Below are 18,591 nucleotides of genomic sequence, written 5' to 3'. Positions count from 1 at the left end.
CAAGGCCTGGGTGGGAGGGCATCTCAGTGGGCTGGACCTGAGTGGGGCAGTGGGGCCAGGTGGTGCAGGGGTGGGTTTGGGGACCAAGAATCATGGTGATCAGCCAGGGCTATGCTGTGGGGTAGCATCTGGGACACTGAGATCTATGCTTAGGGCCCCAGGTTGGGAAGAGGGAAGAAGATGCAGAGGTGCAGTCCTCCTCTGGCTCGCAGTTCTTTCTCAGATACTGCCAGAAGGCTGGTCTCTGAATAGCTGAAGCGTCAGTATTTATTTTGAGCTCTTTTGTATATTTTTTCCTTGGAAATTCCACTGCTCCAAGCTCAGTGACCAGCTGTCCAGAAGCCATGTGACTGCCCCAAGGCCGTGTGGTGGAGCTTTGCAGGCCTCAGGCTGCCACCCCAGGCTCCAAGGTGGCCCCACCGCACCTGCTCTGATAGACAGTGCTCACCCACCTGGTTGTTAAAAGCCAGTGTTTGTGAGACAGGACTTAGCCTGGTTGGTGGTTTCAGGGGATCAGCTGGGGCTGTGAGAGTGGAGGGGGCTGCTTTTGCCTGTATGGGTCCTTGGGAGAGTCATGATCCAGGGTCAACCCTGACCTGTCTTTGCTTTTTCCTGGCAGGGCTGTGAGCACCTTGAGCCTTGCCCTTCTCTCCCGGTGGATTCACAGGCTGGTGGTGGCTTTCCAAGGATGGCACACTCCCCGCCCCTGCATCCTGGGCCTTCCGCCAGCCTGTTGCCTGTGTCTGGAGGCCCCATTCTTACCTGTCATGTGTCCCCAGCCCTCTGTCCATCTGAGGAACTCCTACTGATCCTTCTAAAACCCTGCTCTGGTGACCTTGCCTATAATTTTCAGAGTGTGTGCATTTCCTTTCCCCTCTCCTGAGAACACCATCTTCACCCTGCTCCTTCTATACCTGGGGAGGGAATCTTTGGGTTTCCCAATGTCTTTATTGATGTTCCCCTCACCGTTTTTTTTTTTTTTTTTTTTTTTTTTTTTTGTAGGATTCTGTTTCACTGAGGCCGTCTATCCAATTTCAAGGAAGCCAAGGGGTAAGTTTTTGTCTTAATCATTCATATTTGGAATCTTGGGACTGGTATAGTCTCAGGTCTGTCCTTGCTCGCTGGGTACAGCAGCAGCTCATGGCAATGTTTGGGCCCTGTCTGCCACCACGCAAGGCCGGGTTCTAGGCCCCCAGGATAGCCCCTTAGCTGGGGCCACACCAGGACGTGTCGGGTGCACGTCACAGGCTGCTTGGGCAACGGGCGGCTCTCCTCTCCCAGTGGCTCCCTTCATGCAGCGATGTGCACCTAGCTTCCACTCTGATAGGGCAGGGGCCCCCAACCCCCAGCACTGGACTGGTTAGGAACTGCCCACACAGCAGGAGGTGAGCTGTGGGTGAGTGAGCACGACCACCTGAACTCTGCCTCCTGTCAGCTGAGCCTGTTATTAGATTCTTACAGGAGCGCGAACCCTATTGTGAACTGCGCATGCCAGGGATCTAGGTTGCGTGCTCCTTATGAGAATCTAATGCCTGATCTGAGGTGGATCAGTTTCAGCCGGAAACCATCCTCCCCTATGGCTCCCTGTCCCCCTTCCACCATCCATAGAAAAATTGTCTTCTGGCCAGGTGTGGTGGTTCACACCTATAATCCCAGGACTTTGGGAGGCTGAGGCAGGCAGATCACCGGAGAGATCTGGAGTTTGAGACCAGCCTGACCAACGTAGAGAAACCCGTCTCTACTAAAAATACAAAATTAGCTGGGCGTGGTGGTGCATGCCTATAATCTTAGCTACTCAGGAGGCTGAGGCAGGAGAATTGCTTGAACCTGGGAGGTGGAGGTTGCAGTGAGCTGAGATCGCACCATTGCACTACAGCCCAGGCAACAAGAGCGAAACTCTGTCTCAAAAAAAAAAAAGAAAAAGAAAAAGAAAAATTGTCTTCCACGAAACTAGTCGCTGGTGCCAAAAAGGTAGGGGACTGCTGCATTAGGGCACACAAGGACCATGGACATTTGTCTGGATTTTGGTTGGGAGAGAGGTTCATAGAAACTCAGCACCCTCATTTTTTTGAAATATGTTTTCTTCTAAATGACCATCTTATAGAAAAATCAGGGAATGAGAGAAAGGGTGAGTCATCTACCTTCCTTGACCCCCTGTTTTAGGACTCTTCATCTCCCCTAACCTACCCAATATGCCTTAGAATGGTTTGATTTTTCTTCTAGCCTTTATTGCAGGTTCCCCTGCATCTAGGCTGGAGTGCAGTGGCGCAATCTTGGCTCACTGCAACTTCGGCCTCCTGGATTCAAGTAATTCTCCTGCCTAAGCCTCCCAAGTAGCTGAGATTACAGACACCTGCCACCATGCCTGGCTAATTTTTGTACTTTTAGTAGAGATAGGGTTTCACCATGTTGGCCAGGCTGGTCTCAAACTCCTGACCTCAGGTGATCCACCTGCTGCAGCCTCCCAAAGTGCTGGGATTACAGGTGAGCCACCACGCCTGGCCTTGTTTTGTTTTTTAAGAGATGAGTCTCTCTGTTGCCGAGGCTGGAGTGCAGTGGCACAACCATAGCTTATTTCAGCTTTGAACTCTTGGGCTCAAGGGATCCTCCCACCTCAGCTTCTCAAGTAGTTGGGACTACTGGTGTACACCACCATGCTAGGCAAATTTTATTTTTATTTTTCTAAAGACGGAGCCTCATTATGTTGTCCAGGCTGGTCTTGAACTTCTAGGCTCAAATGATCCTCCCACCTTGGCCTCCCAAAGTGCTAGAATTACAGGTGTGAGCCACTGCACCCAACTTTTTTTTTTTTCTTTTAGAGTTACCATGTTGTACCTAAATCAATTTCTGTCCACAGCCTGAGAGCTCTGCACAGCTGGATGTGGGGATATGGACATGATGATCCATGGGCTTCCAGGTGCAGCCCAGGGTTCTGCAGAGACATGGAGCCTCTAGGAGACGTGTGTCTGTGTGTGGTGATAAAAAGATGCATTGCAAGCAGTGGGCTCAGACGACTGTGGGCTGGGGAGTCTGTAACCCTCAGGGCTGGCTGCAGACCTCCAGTAGGAGCTGATGGAGCAGTCCTCAGGCAGAGTTTCTTCCTCCTCCTGCCAAACCCCAGTTTCCCTCTTAAGGCCTTGGGCTGATTCGATGGGACCACCCAGACCATCGAGGGTCATCTCCTTTACTTGCTTTCAGTATCTGGGTTGTGGATGGTAACCATGTCCATAGAGTACCTCCAGGGCACCCCTAGACGGGATGTCATGGAATAATGAATCTCCAGGGGCTGCAGCCTAGCCAGTTGACACAACCCCACACTTCCATCAGCCCCAGTTGGGTCTTGTGGTCACCCTTTGGCCATCTCCTTTTTACCTTCCCCAGGACATTCTCTCAGGGGTTAGAGGTTGGGGGCAGGGGCGGGCTGGCCTGGGCTTGCTGCCAGAGCAGCCCCACAGTGCCCTCTGGTGTCCTACAGCAGTCACTCTGTGCCTTCTGCTGCTGCCTGACCACCCATGCCCCTCTACCCCAACCACCATCTCAGCGAGCCCGTCAGATGACACACTGCAGCCTGGCCATGGCCGAAGCACACAGTGGTGTCCTTGCGTGCAGCATGCCATGTGCCTTGACTTGGAGCCTAATAACATGTGTAGCAGGGGCCCAAGTCACTGAGAGAGACCTGGGGTGGCTACACAGCTAACCTCCTTCTACAGACAGGGTTTTGCCATGTTGGCCAGGCTGGTCTCGAACTCCTGACCTCAGGTGATCCACCCACCTCAGCCTCCCAAAGTGCTGGGATTATAGGCGGGAGCCACCGCGCCTGGCCAGCTGCTTCACTTTAGTGGGCTGTTAGCTTTGGGGCTCTTGGTCCTGGGCCATGCTGCCGGCAGCCTGCCACAGAGCCTGCACTGGGCTCATTGTTGTCGGAACGCCCCCTGGATGGTGTTCCTTCATGGATCCAGTCAGCCAGCATCGCCCAAGCTCCTGTCTGGCCTCAGGTGGAGAGTGCAGCAGGCCCCAATTTGGGATGGATTTCAAAGGGAAGAGATGAACGGACTCTGGCAGGGACTTGAGCGGTGGTGGAAGCAACGCCCCCTGGTGGCCATGGTCAGGTCAGCGGGAAGGGCAGCGGGCCTTTGGGCCCTGCGGAAGCGCCTAGGATGAGCCCCTGTGGCCTGGGCTCTGTGTCTGTGAGCATGGACTAGTGCTTAGGTTTATGGCAACTCCTCCCCACCCCCTATAACCTGGAGCCGGGGCTGACCTCAGACATACCCAGACCTGCTGTGCGTGGGCCATCTGAGGGCCCCATGGCAGCCCACTGGTACGTGGGTCACTGGGCCCATGAGCAGTCCCCAAGGAGCAACCAAGACCCCGTTCAGAAGGCTGAGCAGGGGCTGCGTTTCAAACCTTGTCCCAGAACCCGGGCAAGCTCTTGGCTAGTGCGAAGAAAGTGGCCGCATTCCTGGGCTGCTCCCATCCCGCTGGCTTCCCCACGGTCCCGGGCTGGTAACCATTAACCAGCAGCAAAACAGCCCGTTAATCAGAGGGCTCCATAGCGCTTCGTGTGCTAGGGGAGGCAGGGCCTGTGAGAACCTCGGTGTCTGGCTCCGGGAAACCTTTCCTAACACTCTCCCCACCTTCTCACCCCTGCATCCTGAAGGACGCCAACCGCCATGCCCTCTGTGTGTCTTCCCCTTTTCGCCAGCAGCACGACACTCTCCCAAGCATCAGCTTTGAGGCCTGTGTCACCCCCCTTCATGCAGCCCCTACTCCCTGCCACAGCTGCACACCTGGCCCTGGGCTCTGCACCTGGCCCCTGCTTCTAGGATGGAGTTTGGGGGGCAGATGTCTACACCTGTGTGGAAAAGATCCAAGCAGGGTGAAGGGCCACTATGAAGCCCCTACCCACAGAGAAGCAAGGTTGCTGGGCAGGCTCAGGCAGGGGCCCTGTCAGGCTGACTGGGTGTACAGCTGCCCCCGGCCACAGTTGGTGCCCAGACCCTCCCATGGAGGCATAGGGGGTGGGCCTTGCCGTGTAAGATTCCCCACCTGTCCAGCTGGCAGTGGCCTGGTCTCACTGCCAGCTCTCTGCTGAGTGGCATCTCCCCTGAAGCCAGGGTGACAGAATGAGTCCTGCCAACCTGGGTGGAGCTGGGGTTTTCCTGGGACAGGGCTGCACGTGAGGGTGCCCAGCCCTTAGTCACTGTGGGGCGGGAGCCACTGGCAACTTGGGCCTCAGGCCAGGACCACAGGGGGCAATGGGGGTTAAAGAGATGACAGAGGAGGGCGGGAGAGCCACCCAGGCCAGGCTCAGGTTCCCACAGCCACTCTTTTTGGTTTCCCTGGACGTGTGGTCCCCAGCTTCCCTGGCTGGCTCATTCTGGGTCACCATGTCACCTGTGCACCTGGCCACCACAGAGCCTCTCACAAACTTGAGCTTCCCTCATCCCAGCAGCGTGTTTCCAGTTTCTTGTATGAACGAGAATAAAAGTCACATCTGGGAAGGGAGGTGCAGGCAGGGCAGGGTGGCACCTGTGTGTGTTGGGTGAAAAAACACCTCAGTGGCGTCGAAGCAGGACAGATCTGGATGGCCAGGGTCACCCACATGGCTCTGGCTGAGGCTTCAGGGCGTGTGTGGTTGTGTTTGTGTGTGGGAGGTTGTGTTTCTGTGTGTATGGATTGTGTTTGTGTGTGTATGTGTGTGTATGGATTGTGTGGGGGGTTGTGTTTGTGTGGGTTGTGGTTGTGTGTGTGGTTATGTGTGAGTTGTGTTTGTGTGGCTGTGTGGGGGTTTATGTCTGGGTTGTGTTTGTGTGGTTGTGTGGAGGGGTTTGGTGTGGAGGGGTTTGTGTGTGGCTGTGTGTGTGGGGGTTGTGCATGTGTGGGTTGTGTGTGTGGGTTGTGTTTGTGTGTGGGGGAGGTTGTGTGTGGTGCTGTCGGGGTGGTTGTATGTGTGGCGCTATGTGTTGGGTATTGTGTGTGTATGGTTGTGTGGTTTGTGGGGGGTTGTGTGTGGGGAGATTGTGTATGGAGGGGTTGTGTTTGTGTGTGGGGGGGATTGTGTGGTTGTGGGGGGTTGTGTGTGGGGAGATCGTGTGTGGAGGGGTTGTGTTTGTGTGTGGGGGGGGATTGTGTGGTTGTGGGGGGTTGTGTGTGGGGAGATTGTGTGTGGAGGGGTTGTGTTTGTGTGTGTGTGGGGATTGTGTGGTTGTGGGGGATTGTGTGTGGGGAGATTGTGTGTGGAGGGGTTGTGTTTGTGTGTGTGTGTGTGTGTGTGTGGTTGTGTGGTGGGGGCGGGTGGGGAGGGTTTCTCTGTCCGAGGGTGAATCATCAGAGGCTATATGTATGTGATTTCTCCGATGCTGAGTGCAGGCCGTTTCTGCCTTCTCTGACCCTGATAGAGATGTGTGTTTGTGTTCAGGTGTGGCCTGGCATGGTGGGCCCACAATGGACTTTGGCCTTGCCCTCCACCAGCACACTGTTTGGGCCCTGACCCCTCAGCTTGTGTTTCTGTATCAGCATGACAGGGACAAGGGCACCTGCCTTAGGGGGACATGTTCGAGGCTGAGAGGGGATGCTGAGCAGACCCCAGCAGATGGGACGGCTTTTCTCCTGGGGCAGTGTTCAGCCTGGGGAAGGGGCAGGATGGGCCTCTGGAGAAGGGTCTGCAGGCTGGGCAGACTGGCTGGTACAGGGACTGCCTGCAAGCCCAGACCAGACTCTTCCTGCCCCAAGTGGCCGAACCCAGGAACTGTTCTTGTCTTGGGAGCAGGGACTGGCACTGGGCTGGGTGCAGCCATGGCTTCCCTTGTGTGTCCAAACACTACCCCAGGGGCAAGTCCCAGTCAAGGCCACACAGCAGGGCCGGGGATTGGTGCTCCTCCACGTGCCTGGTGGCAGGAGTCCCGTCCTGTCTCACAGGTGAGGCACAGGCAGGCAAAGCCTCCCATGGGCGTATGAGGCAGCTCAGCAGGGGCGAGGGGGCAGGAGATTCAGCCACAGTCTCTCCCGCGCTCATGGTGTCACAGAGGAGGAGACGGGGCTTGGGTGCCAAGGGGGTGCTGCAGCCAGGGGACAAGACCTGAGGGCTCCCCCCATGTTGTCCCCTCCTTGTGGACTATTTGAGCGCCCTTCATGTGTCAGTCTAACTGTAAGGAGCTCATGCCAAAGCCCAGGCATTAGTTTAGGAAGGGCCACCTCTGTTGACAGAGGGTCTGGGGTCAGCCTGGAATGCAATGGCCTCTGATGTGATGCCGCCCTGCACTGAGCCTGGCCGGGACCAGCGCAGTCCGTCCATCCGCCTGCCTGCCCCTGGCTGTCCGTCCTCCCAGGCAGGGCTGGAGCTTTGCCCAGCTGGGCTGCAGGGGCACAGCCAAAGTCAGGCTGGTGTGACCCATGACAGGCTTGTCGGGGGCCAGTGCTTCTGATCTGTGAGCCCCTGGGACACAAGCCTACCTGATTCACAGCTGCAGCAAATGGAGACTCACGTGGAGTCCATGTCCTTTGTGGGGGGATGCTGAGAGGGGGTCGCCAAGGAGGGGCGCCAGAGTTGCGCGTGGCTGCCCAAGCCCCTCTTGTTGCATTTTACCTCATAGGGTGTCGCAGGCCAGGTCTGTCCATTTGGTGGTGGGGAAAGTGAGTCATGGTCCAGACAAACCACTTTCCAGGGGTCACACGATTGGGGTGGGGGCCCTGCATCTGGGCAGGTGCTGAGCACTGTCCTCAGACAGCAGTGCTGTTGCTGCTGAAAACGGCCCCTGGCCCCATGCCCACACGCATAGGTGCCTGAGTCCCCTCTCTACGCAGTGTGTGTTGCTGAGGATGGGCTGCCCGTCCCGTCACTGGCAGAAGAGCAGGGGTGTGTTTTAGGGAAAGGGGCCAGCACATTCCTGTTGTGAGGGTTGCACTGTGGGGACTCATGCAGGAAGATGCAGGCTGGGGACCTGTCCTGCCGAGGACCTCCCAGTGACACCCCCTCCCCCTCCACGCAGCACATCTCCATCCCCCAGCCTGACTGCCCCGCAGAGGCGCGGACGTTCTCCTTCTACCTCTCCAACATCGGCCGCGACAACCCCCAGGGCAGCTTCGACTGCATCCAGCAGTATGTCTCCAGGTGAGGTGCCGCCCCACCCCAGAGCACCCCGCCGGCTCTTGAGGTCACCCTGCCACCTCTGGCCCAGGGTTGAGATGTGCCCCATTGAAACCATGTTGCCTGAGACGGTGCTGACAGAGTCCGTTTTCCAGGCCAGGTGGTGGGCTGGGGGCTTGGGCCCTCAACGGATCCTCCCTGCATTGTCCCAGCTGCTGACCCCAGCTCCTGGCCTTGTCTTGCAGTCATGGGGAAGTTCACCTGGACTGCCTGGGCAGCATACAGGACAAGATCACGGTGTGTGCCACCGACGACTCCTACCAGAAGGCGCGGCAGAGCATGGCCCAGGCAGAGGAGGAGACGCGGAGCCGAAGTGCCATTGTCATCAAGGCTGGAGGCCGCTACCTGGGTGAGCAGTGGGTTTGGCAGGGCTGTAGGGCAGCCGGGCAGCTGCCAGTGTCGGGAGACATTTGGGGCCTGTCCAGGCTGGGCACTGGCTGTGCCCTGCACAGAAATGATGGGTCAACCGAGGAGTCGGTCCCTGAGCAGGACGTGCCTGGACCAGAGTCTGGGTTGGGAAGAGAGGTATGGCCACATGGGCCTGGGGGCTATGTGAGGGATAGGGGGTTGGGTTATGGCAGCTGCTGGCTTGTGAAGCCTGAGGTGGACAAAGGGGCCTGAGAACTCCAGGAGCTGTGAGTTGGTGGTCCCTGCTTTCAGGCTGCAGCCTTGGGGACCTTCACCTGTCAGGGAGATCAGCAGGCTCCCTGAAGATGGGCATGCAGCCTAGGGCAAGGCCCATGTCTGTCTCTGGAGGCTGCCCCCACCCTCACCTGACCAGCCAGCTCCTGCCCAACGCCACCACAGCCGGCAACAGGCAGGAAATGAGCCTCACAGGCCCCGTTGCCAGCGACCCAGCACTGCAGGAAAGCTCTGGCCACTCAGCATAGACTTGGAAACGGTTTCAGCAGTTGAGAAGCCAACAGGCCTTGACAGTGGGAAGCACAGTGCTGTTTGTTTATAGAGCTGCAGCACCCCGCCTCTTAGTCCAGGCAGAGCTCCAGGAGTCATGGGAACTCATTACGGCAGGAGTAGGGTGCCGGGCTTCAGGGAGGAGGGAGATGGCTCAGAGCAGACGACAGCCTTGATGGCTTTTTGAGTTTTATCTTTAAGAAAAGGTGGGGGCATTTCAATTCCTCTCTCTCCTCCTTCCGAAGAAAGCACGTGATTTCCCTTTGCTGAGCAGAGGGGTTCCCTCTGAGTGAAACCCCAGATGTGGGTGTAGGGGTTGGTCTTCCTGGTCAACACTGAGTCCGGGTGGACATGTTGTATGGCCAGGGAGCCCGGGTTGTCCATGATGTTGAGGCCCTGGGCTGTAAGCCCCAAGCACAGGGCTGCTGTGGGGAGAACAGTTGAAGAGACAGCTGTACACGTGTTTTGTTTTTTGTTTTTTCTTTTTTTAAAGACAGGACCTTTCTCTGTCACTCAGGCTGGAGTGCGGTGGCACAATCATAGCTCACTGCAGCCTCAAACTCCTGGGCTCAAGTGATCCTACCTCAGCCTCCAGAGTAGCTGGGACCACAGGTGTGTGCCACCACACATGGCTAACTTTTAGATTTTTTGTAGAGACAGAGCCTCGCTATGTTGCCCAGGCTGGTGTCTGACTCCTGGGCTCAAATGATCCTTTCGCCTGGGCCTCCCACAATGCTGGGATTACAGGCATGAATCAGCGCACCTGGCCCCATATACACGTTAATAAATCTGTGGGTCCTTCAGCCAAAAACTTGATCAGAAATGTATCTTAGCACACCACTTTGGGTACAGTGAGGGTTTTTTTTTTTTGAGATGGAGTCGTGGTCTGTCGCCCAGGCTGGAGTGCAGTGGCGTGATCTCGGCTCACTGCAACCTCCGCCTCCCGGGTTCACGCCATTCTCCTGCCTCAACCTCCCGAGTAGCTGGGACTACAGGTGCCTGCCACCACGCCCGGCTAATTTTTTTTTTTTGGTATTTTTAGTAGAGACGGGGTTTCACTGTGTTAGCCAGGACGGTCTCGATCTCCTGACCTCGTAATCCGCCCACCTCAGCATCCCAAAGTGCTGGGATTACAGGTGTGAGCCACCGCCCCTGGCCCAGTGAGGGTTTTTGAAACAGTTTATGTTCTGGTAGGGGACGCTGTCTGTTAAGATGTGAATGTGGCCAGATGCAGTGGCTCACACCTGTAATCCCAGCACTTTGAGAGGCCAAGGCAGGGAGATCACAAGGTCAGGAGTTCGAGACCAGCCTGGCCAATATGGTGAAACCCCATCTCTACTAAAAATACGAAAATTAGCCAGTTGTGGTGGCGTGCGCCTGGAGTCCCAGCTACTCGGGAGGCTGAGGCAGGAGAATCGCTTGAACCTGGAAGGCGGAGGTTGCAGTGAGCTGAGATTGTGCCATTGCACTCCAGCCTGGGCAACAGAGCGAGACTCTGTCTCAAAAAAAAAAAAAAAAAAAAAAAGATGTGAATGTGCGTGTTCTCTGTTCCACAGTGCCCCCCTCAGGTTGCTCCTCCTCCCTGTCAATCAGCCTGGCCCTGTATGGGTGAGTCCAGCCCTGCTGTCAGGACCCCACTGAACAGACCCCAGAGGTGTGAGCACTGGTCCTGGGTATTCTGAAAGCAAGGCTTTCTGGGTTAATTTGACAGATCAGATTTTGAGAGATAAGATCAGAGTGATGTTGTTACGAAGAACTTTTGGGGGAAGGATTTGAGGCACTGTTGAGCTTGCTCGGCCGACCCTGTTCCCAAGGATGCTGGGGCATCATCGTTCAGGACAGAGCAGGGGAGCAGCGTGCTGGACCCTGTCCACGTCTCTGCGTCGGGGATAGAGGGGAACCTGCTCTCCCCAGGGCTCTGGGCACAGCCACGCCTGCCAGAGGAGAGCTTGACCAGGCCTAAGGCTGGGGTGCCACTTGCACCCCAGGGTCTTCAGAGCAGCTGCTGAAAGTGGCTCCGACATCTTTATTGACTTTAGAAAAACAAAAATGGCAGCCACTTGGGGCCAGCATAGGACTCTGAAGTGCAGGCTTGGGAGTGACTGCCTCTTGCAGTTCAGGGACCCCCAGTTTAACATCAGAAGGGTTTACAAACAGCCCCTGCCTCAGGTTGGGCAGGATGGCTCTGGTTTATAATACCAGCAATTTGGAAAGCTGAGGTGGGAGGGTCCTTTGGGCCCGTGAGTTTGAGACCAGTCTGGGCAGCATAGTGAGACCCCATCTCTACAAATAATATAAATTAGCCAGGCATGGTGGTGCACACCTGTGGTCCCAGCTACTCCAGAGGCTGAGGTGGGAGGATCGCTTGAGCCCAGGAGTTTGGGGCTGCAATGAGCCATGATTGTACTACGCTCCAGCCTGGGTGACAGAGCAGGATCCTGTCTCAAAAAACAAAACAATCCTTGCCCCCCCCCCCCCGCCCAAACACACACACACACACACACACTGCCCACTAGAGTGATCAGGTGATTTCACACACGCGCACACACACACACATTGCCCACCAGAGTGATCAGGTGATTTCTCACACACACACACTGCCCACCAGAGTGATCAGGTGATTACACACACACACACACACACACACACACAGCCCACCAGAGTGAGAGTGATCAGGTGATTTTGCTGTCCAGGATTTAGGTTGCCTGTGATGAAGTAAGTTAAGGCTCTAACGCAGTTCTGCCGCTTGCACCTCCCACTTCTGAGGCTGGGTGCCCTGCAGGTGCCTTCCTTGGGCAGCAGGTGGCGCTCTTGGTCGCCCAGGGTCCCCAAGGAGCAAGCTGGCTTTTGCTGTGGTTGGTGTGGTGCCTCCCACCAGCACTGTCTATAGTCTCAAACCTCTGGGCACCTGGTCAGCAGCACTGGCTTAGGACACAGCAGCGCCCTCTCTGTTCCCTAAAGCTTGGATTCTTGCTGCAGGCAAGAAGGTTCAGTTTCGGAAACCAGCCCCAGGTGCAACAGACGCGGTGCCCTCCCGGAAGCGGGCAACCCCCATCAACTTGGCGAGTGCCATCAGGAAGAGTGGTGCCAGTGCCGTGAGTGGGGGCAGCGGGGTGTCCCAGAGGCCCTTCCGTGACCGAGTGCTGCACCTCCTGGCACTACGGCCCTACCGCAAGGCTGAGCTGCTGCTGCGACTGCAGAAGGACGGCCTGACGCAGGCGGACAAGGACGCGCTGGATGGCCTCCTCCAGCAGGTGCGTGCCGCCCCGATGTCTTGTCTTTACCAGTGGTCTCTGCAGATGGTCTTGTGCGGGTGGGATGGGCCAGAGCATGGAGACTGGGATTGGGACTGGCAAGGAAGAGCCCTTCCTGGGGTCTCTCACAGGTTCAGAACCTGCCTGAGAGCCAGGGCCTCCTGGATTAGAACAAGCTTAGGGGGCCATGGATGCGTTTCTGGGCATGGCCCTGACTGTCCAGGGTTGAGAGGTGGACTCAGCATGGAGCCCAGGCACTCCTTCACTGTCTGCCGACACACGGGCCGTGGGGCCTGGCACAGTGGATTCAGGCTTCAGTTGCAGACGATTTGTGGACTCAAGGCCTGGGGAAGGAATCTACACGTGCCTGGCAGAGCCTGGCAGGCCTCAGTGTGAATCAGCTGCCTGCCGCCCTCCACCTGCGCCTCCGGGTGAGGGGCTTCACGTCTCAGACCATCAGGCTTCCGTCTGTGACCTACAGTGCCCCTCCCTGGGGTTGGAGGCTAGGCCATCTGGAATGTGGTGCTGGCGAGTGGAGCCTGCTCTTGAGAAACACCCCGGGCATTGGAGCAGGTGCGATGGCCCTGACTGCCTTCCACCCCCCTCACCCATGGTGGTTCCTGAGGCTCCACCTTGGCTTCCTGGGGTCCCTGGGAAGGGGAGCGACTCGCACTGGCTTCAGAACATTAGCCAGGCTATGCAGATGCAGCCTTGAGGTGAACTGAGGATGGGTCTCCTCGGATCGCTGCTGTGGTGGAGGAAGAGACATGGCTGAGCCTCTTGCACCTTTTAGGATGATGGAAGTGGGATGTTCGGGGTCACATCCAGCACCTCAGAACACAGGTGATGCCTGCAGCAAAAAGCACATGCTGTGGCATGTCGGGATAGCAGCTGTATAAAGGACGTTCTTCCATGTTTACGGAGCTCCTCATAGGCGTCCCTCTCGGGTGCGCGGCTGGTGGGACCCTGCTGCACATTCCTTGGGAGGATGTCAGCCTGGCCCTCGTCCACCTCCATCCTGCTCCCAAGGCAGGGCTGGCATGGTGCCAGCAGGAGTTGCTGAAGGGAGCTCGATGGAGTCATCAGATGTGGGACCTGCATTGGCCTGGCCAGGAGGTGCCTGTGCTGGTGCCTGGCTTCTCCAGGTGACTTTGGTTCAGCGCCTCCTGGGAGCAGGCCTGGCCAGCGTCTGCAGGCAGATTGTCCCTTCCCGTGCCACTGTGACGTCCCCTGGACAGCTCGTCTGCATCTTGCTTCTATATTCATTATGCAGCTGCTTCCCCCCAAGCAGCTGTGGGGGTCAGCAGGACACTGTTGGCTTGTAGAAGAGGAGGGGGATGTGCCTCACCCAGACTGGTCATTTCCAGCCCCTCACAGGCCCTCAGACACGCTGAGGAATGGCAGTGACAAAACTGCACGCCTCAAAGGTGCTTGGCCCTCCCTCTGTGGAAAAATCTAGAGCAGAGATGGAAGGTGTCCACCTCTAGGACTGGCTGAGCCCCAGGGAAACCCGCAGGCCTATCCTTCAAGGGGAGGGGTGTTGACGGCTGAGTAATGTTTAGCAAAGCCTGTCGAGAGCCATAAAAATATTCAGCCTTTGACCTACTAATCTGGCTTCTGGGAATCCCGTCGAAGGAAACTGTTGCCAACCTGAAAAAAACTGCACACAGTAATGTCTGTTTATGCTACAGAGAAACTGGCAGCAGTTTGGGGGTGGAATATTACTCAACTGTTAAAAATGCTCCCCATGGGCCGGGCGCGGTGGCTCACGCCTGTAATCCCAGCACTTTGGGAGGCCGAGGCAGGTGGATTACGAGGTCAGGAGATCGAGACCATCCTGGCTAATGTGGTGAAACCCCATCTCTACTAAAAATACACACACAAAAAAATTAGCCGGGCGTGGTGGCAGGTGCCTGTAGTCCCAGCTACTCCAGAGGCTGAGGCCGGAGAATGGCGTGAACCCGGGAGGCGGAGCTTGCAGTGAGCCAAGATAGCGCCATTGCACTCTAGCCTGGGCAACTGAGCGAGACTCCATCTCAAAAAAAAAAAAAAAATGCTCCCCATGGGATACGCTGTGACGCAGAGCCATGTCAGATGCAGCAGAAAACAGTGACTGCTATGCCTGCAGCAAGATGGAGACCAGAGTGCCCTGCAGGCCAGCACGCAGCACCCACTCAGGGCAGTGACCTGGAGCTTCCTCAGATCCCTCTAAGGCAGACCTTCTGAATCCATCTTTGTTAGCAGTCTGGGAGACGAACTTAGCTTTTGTCAACCGGCAACAGCAAGGCAGGCTGGTTGTAGGGAAGGTGGGCTCAGACCTGGCCCCGGAGGTACCCCTCACCCAGCATCCCCAGCCGTGGCTGACTCTTCCCTGGGAGTTGTGATCAGAAACGGGGTGGAGCCCAGCGCGGTGGCTCACGCCTGTTTCCAGCACTTTGGGAGGCTGAGGTGGGAGGATCCTTGAGGCCAGTAGCTCGAGACCAGCCTATGCAAAATACTGAGACCCTATCTATACAAAAAATTAGCTGGGTATGATAGTGCATGCTTATAGCCCACCTACTTGGGAGACTGAGGCAAGAGGATCGCTTGAGCCCAGGAGTTTGCAGCTACAGTGAACCTTGATCACACCACTGCACTCCAGCCTGGAAGAAATAGGAGCCAGGTGTGGTGGCTGGAATCCCAGCACATTGGGAGGCTGAGATCAGAGGATCGCTTGAGCCCAGGGGTTCAAGACAAGCCTGGACAACATAGCGAGATCCCATCTCTTAAAAAAATTAGCTGGAGTATAGTGGTGCACACCTGTGGCCCCACCTACCTGGGAGGCTGACGTGGGAGGATCGCTTGAGCACAGGAGGTCTAGGCTATAGTGAGCTAAGATCTTGTATCAAAAAAAGAAAAAAAACAGGCTAGGGGGGCCAGGGGGCAGGTGATGGGGTCTCAGTACTGCAGGTGGTAGCCCTCCCCTTTTTGGAGCCAGCCTGGCCCCAGCACCTCTAAGACAGTTGAGTCTGGACCTGCCTTCATGACCCTCATTATCCCTTCTGCACCCTGAGGATTGTGTGCGGGGGAACTGGGGGTGGGAGACATCACGGATCGGTAGTGGGCCATCCTCTTTCCTCTCCTCTGTCTCTGTCTGTCTCCCACTGTCTCTGCACACCCTCCCAAACCCGCCATCAGATCTTTTTTCTCTAGTCCCCCGTCTCTCAGGATTCCCACAAAGTGATGGCTGGCTCTGTCTTGCAGGTGGCCAACATGAGTGCTAAGGACGGCACGTGTACCCTGCAGGACTGCATGTACAAGGATGTGCAGAAGGACTGGCCCGGCTACTCAGAGGGGGACCAGCAGCTGCTGAAGCGGGTGCTTGTCCGGTAATGCCGCCTCCCATCCCCCAGCGTGTCCCCACCCGCATGAAGGCAGCCAGAGCTTACCCAGAGGATGCTGGGGTGGTCTTGTGTGGTCCTGAAGGCCACAGGGCTTGGGAGCAGGATGGAAGGGTCCAAGTAGGCCTCTCTGGTCATCCTCCCTACTGCCCACGTGCTGCCCCAGGGCATCCCGTGGTGGGGGAAGGCCACGCCCACAGAGTGGGACGGAGGTGTGAGTCACTGGCCCCGACCTTGGAATCTTCAGACAAAAGGCCTCAGTCTGCTGAGACCCTCCTCAGCTGTCCCCAACTTCCCTTCATGCTTCCCTCCACAACCTGGGCATCCCCACAGGGCCTGGGAAGTTTACTGACTTTTTGAAAAGAGCCTCTCAAGAACCTGAAGTAGAGAGAAATAAGGCCAAACGACACTCCCGGCAGGGCAGGCGTCATTAAGCAGCGTTAATTAAATGCATCCCCTCAGGCTAATTGGGACCCAGGGTCAGAAGTGGCAGCAGCTCAGGGGAGCAGTTAAGGAGGCAGGCGGCTAATGATTTCCTTCTCCACTGCTGCCAGCTAGGGAGCTCGGGCTGTGAAGCAGGTCAATCTGCTAATTAGTCCGTAAGTGATTTCTCAGGGACTCGGAGGTATTTATGAGTTTGTAGTTGTTTTTTGGAAGTTCAGCTGTTTAAAGCAGTAATTGCCTCTGGAAAGCAGAATGAAGTTGGGGGTCCACTCTGCTCCCCTGAGAGGGTAGTGCCTGCCTGTCCACCCTGGGTGTGCAGGTCAGGGGCCTGCGGGGCACTGCCCTGGCTTGGCGGCAGGCTGGCGGAGGGCACAGTCTTGGCAGAAGGCCCGCCCCCATCCTCATACCCTGTGTCCTCTCCCTTGGCCCCCTGGGTTCCTCAGACCCTTAGGGCACTGGAAGGAGAACTGCCCAGAGCTAGTGGAGTGAGGTGGAGAAGGCTGGGCTGCGTCTCTGGGGCGTCGGGGAGCTTCCCCGGGATGCAGGCTCCAGAGCCGCCTCCAGCTCCCCTGATTCAAGGCTCATGTTCCGTCTGCTGAGTGAGCTTGCTGGGCTCATGCCAGCCCCTTGGCACTCTGCTTTCACTCTGGGCCGGCATGGGGATCAGCACTGCCTTCACAAGCTTCCACTAGCGTGCAGGGGGCAGGGTTGATGTCCCTGGGCCATAACCACATAGAAGGTGACCTGCGGTGCCCCTCTGCACAGCTGTTTTTTTTTTTTTTTTTTTCCTATTTAGCACCCCATCCCTAAGAAAGCCCCATTTATAGCAGTTTTTGACACCATGGCTTCGTGTATATCAAAGCAGGGCCTTGGAGTATTTGTTACCAGCTGGGCTAGCCCAGTGCAGGCCGTTAGCCTAGTGCAGGCCGTGAGACAGATGGGATGTGGGGGCCCAAGTCACTGCAGGAGCCTCCCCAGCTGAGCTGGCACCACATGTGGCTTTGGGGGGTGGTTTCTCCACTCATGTTCTCTTTGTTCATGATGTCCAAACCCGATCTGTCCCTGGTATCCAAATCTCCTCTCATCACTGTCCATGGGTCAGGGGTCCTGCAGGTCCCCCCAAGAGTTCCTGATTCCTCTGCCCAAGCCACACACTGCCTGGTGCCCTTACCTCCAACCTGAGCCACTCCCCTCTCCTGTGAGCCCCATGCCAGAGTCTATATACTCCTCCTTCCTGCTCCTCCCTGGTGCCAAGGGAGCACAGCTCCTGGAGCACCTCTCTGAGGACAGGGCTCCAGGAGGACTGCTGGCCACATCTTCATGCCCAGACGATGGTCCTGCTGAGCCAGCGGTTGATCACATCTAGACTTGTAGAGTCCAAGATGCTTTCCCTCCACGTTGAAGGTCAGAGGCTTCCCACCCCAACCCTGTGTTGGTCCACAGAGCCAGGGGCTGGCCAGGTACCTACTCTGGGATGGTGGGCACCACGGCCCCTGCAGGCTGAAAACTTGCCTTATCCGTCTATCCATCCTTCTGTCCTGTGTGTGGTAGTGGAAAGGCCTATCCTACTGCACGCCACCTCAAACTGCTCTTGGCAGGCTGCTAGAGTCTGTCCTCCTCTTCCTGGTTTTCATCTCTTTTTTTTTTTTTTTGAGATGGAGTTTTGCTCTTGTTGCCCAGGCTGGAGTGCAGTGGCACGGTCTGGGCTCACAGCAACCTCCGTCTCCTGGGTTCAAGCCATTCTCCTGCCTCAGCCTCCAGAGTAGCTGGGATTACAGGCATGCGCACCATGCCCAGCTAATTTTGTATTTTTAGTAGAGATGGGGTTTCTCCATGTTGGTCAGGCTGGTCTCAAACTCCGGATCTCAGGTGATCCGCCCGCCTCAGCCTCCCAAAGTGCTAGGATTACAGGCGTGAGCCACCGCGCCCAGCTGGTTTTCATCTCTTGCTCTTTTTTATTCTCCTTTTAGGAGACTTCTTTGACATTTCTCATCCCGTCTCTTAATTTACTATTATTTGTAGTTTCTTTTTTTTTCTTGAGACAGAGTGTTGCTCTGTTGCCTAGGCAAAGAGATGGGGTTTCACCATGTTCTCCAGACTGGTCTTGAACTCCTGACCTCAAGTGATCTGCCTGCCTCAGCCACCCAAAGCACTGGGATTACACGCGTGAGCCACCATGCAAGGCCTATTATTTCTAGTTTCTAAGAGTCTTCCCCGTTGCGTTTTCATAGGAGCATGTTCTTTTTTTTTTTTTTCCTGAGACAGAGTCTTGCTCTGCCACGCAGGCTGGAGTGCAGTGGCATGATCTCGGCTCACTGCAACCTCCGCCTCCTGGGTTCAAGCAATTCTGTGCCTCAGCTTCCCGAGTAGCTGGGATTACAGGTGCCCGCCACCACGCCTGGCTAATTTTTGTATTTTTAGTAGAGATGGGGTTTCACCATCTTGGCCAGGCTGG

General features: G+C 56.4%; 1 protein-coding gene across 1 annotated transcript in view; it reads left to right on the top strand.

Annotated features, from left to right (window-relative positions):
- The window catches only part of ELL (elongation factor for RNA polymerase II), a 76,724-nt gene that overhangs the window by 45,509 nt on the left and 12,624 nt on the right, over positions 1-18,591 (top strand). Inside the window, exons 2-6 of the mRNA XM_016935516.3 lie at positions 1,003-1,050; positions 7,989-8,110; positions 8,332-8,495; positions 12,038-12,312; positions 15,556-15,680. Of these exons, the coding sequence (XP_016791005.1) occupies positions 1,003-1,050; positions 7,989-8,110; positions 8,332-8,495; positions 12,038-12,312; positions 15,556-15,680 (734 nt within the window). The remainder of the gene's footprint in view (positions 1-1,002; positions 1,051-7,988; positions 8,111-8,331; positions 8,496-12,037; positions 12,313-15,555; positions 15,681-18,591) is intronic.

This window comes from Pan troglodytes, chromosome 20 (genome assembly GCF_028858775.2).
Source record: "Pan troglodytes isolate AG18354 chromosome 20, NHGRI_mPanTro3-v2.0_pri, whole genome shotgun sequence".
In the NCBI taxonomy this organism is placed as follows: domain Eukaryota; kingdom Metazoa; phylum Chordata; class Mammalia; order Primates; family Hominidae; genus Pan; species Pan troglodytes.
The sequence above is the reverse complement of the archived record's forward strand: the minus strand, read 5'-3'. Positions and strand labels throughout refer to the sequence as shown.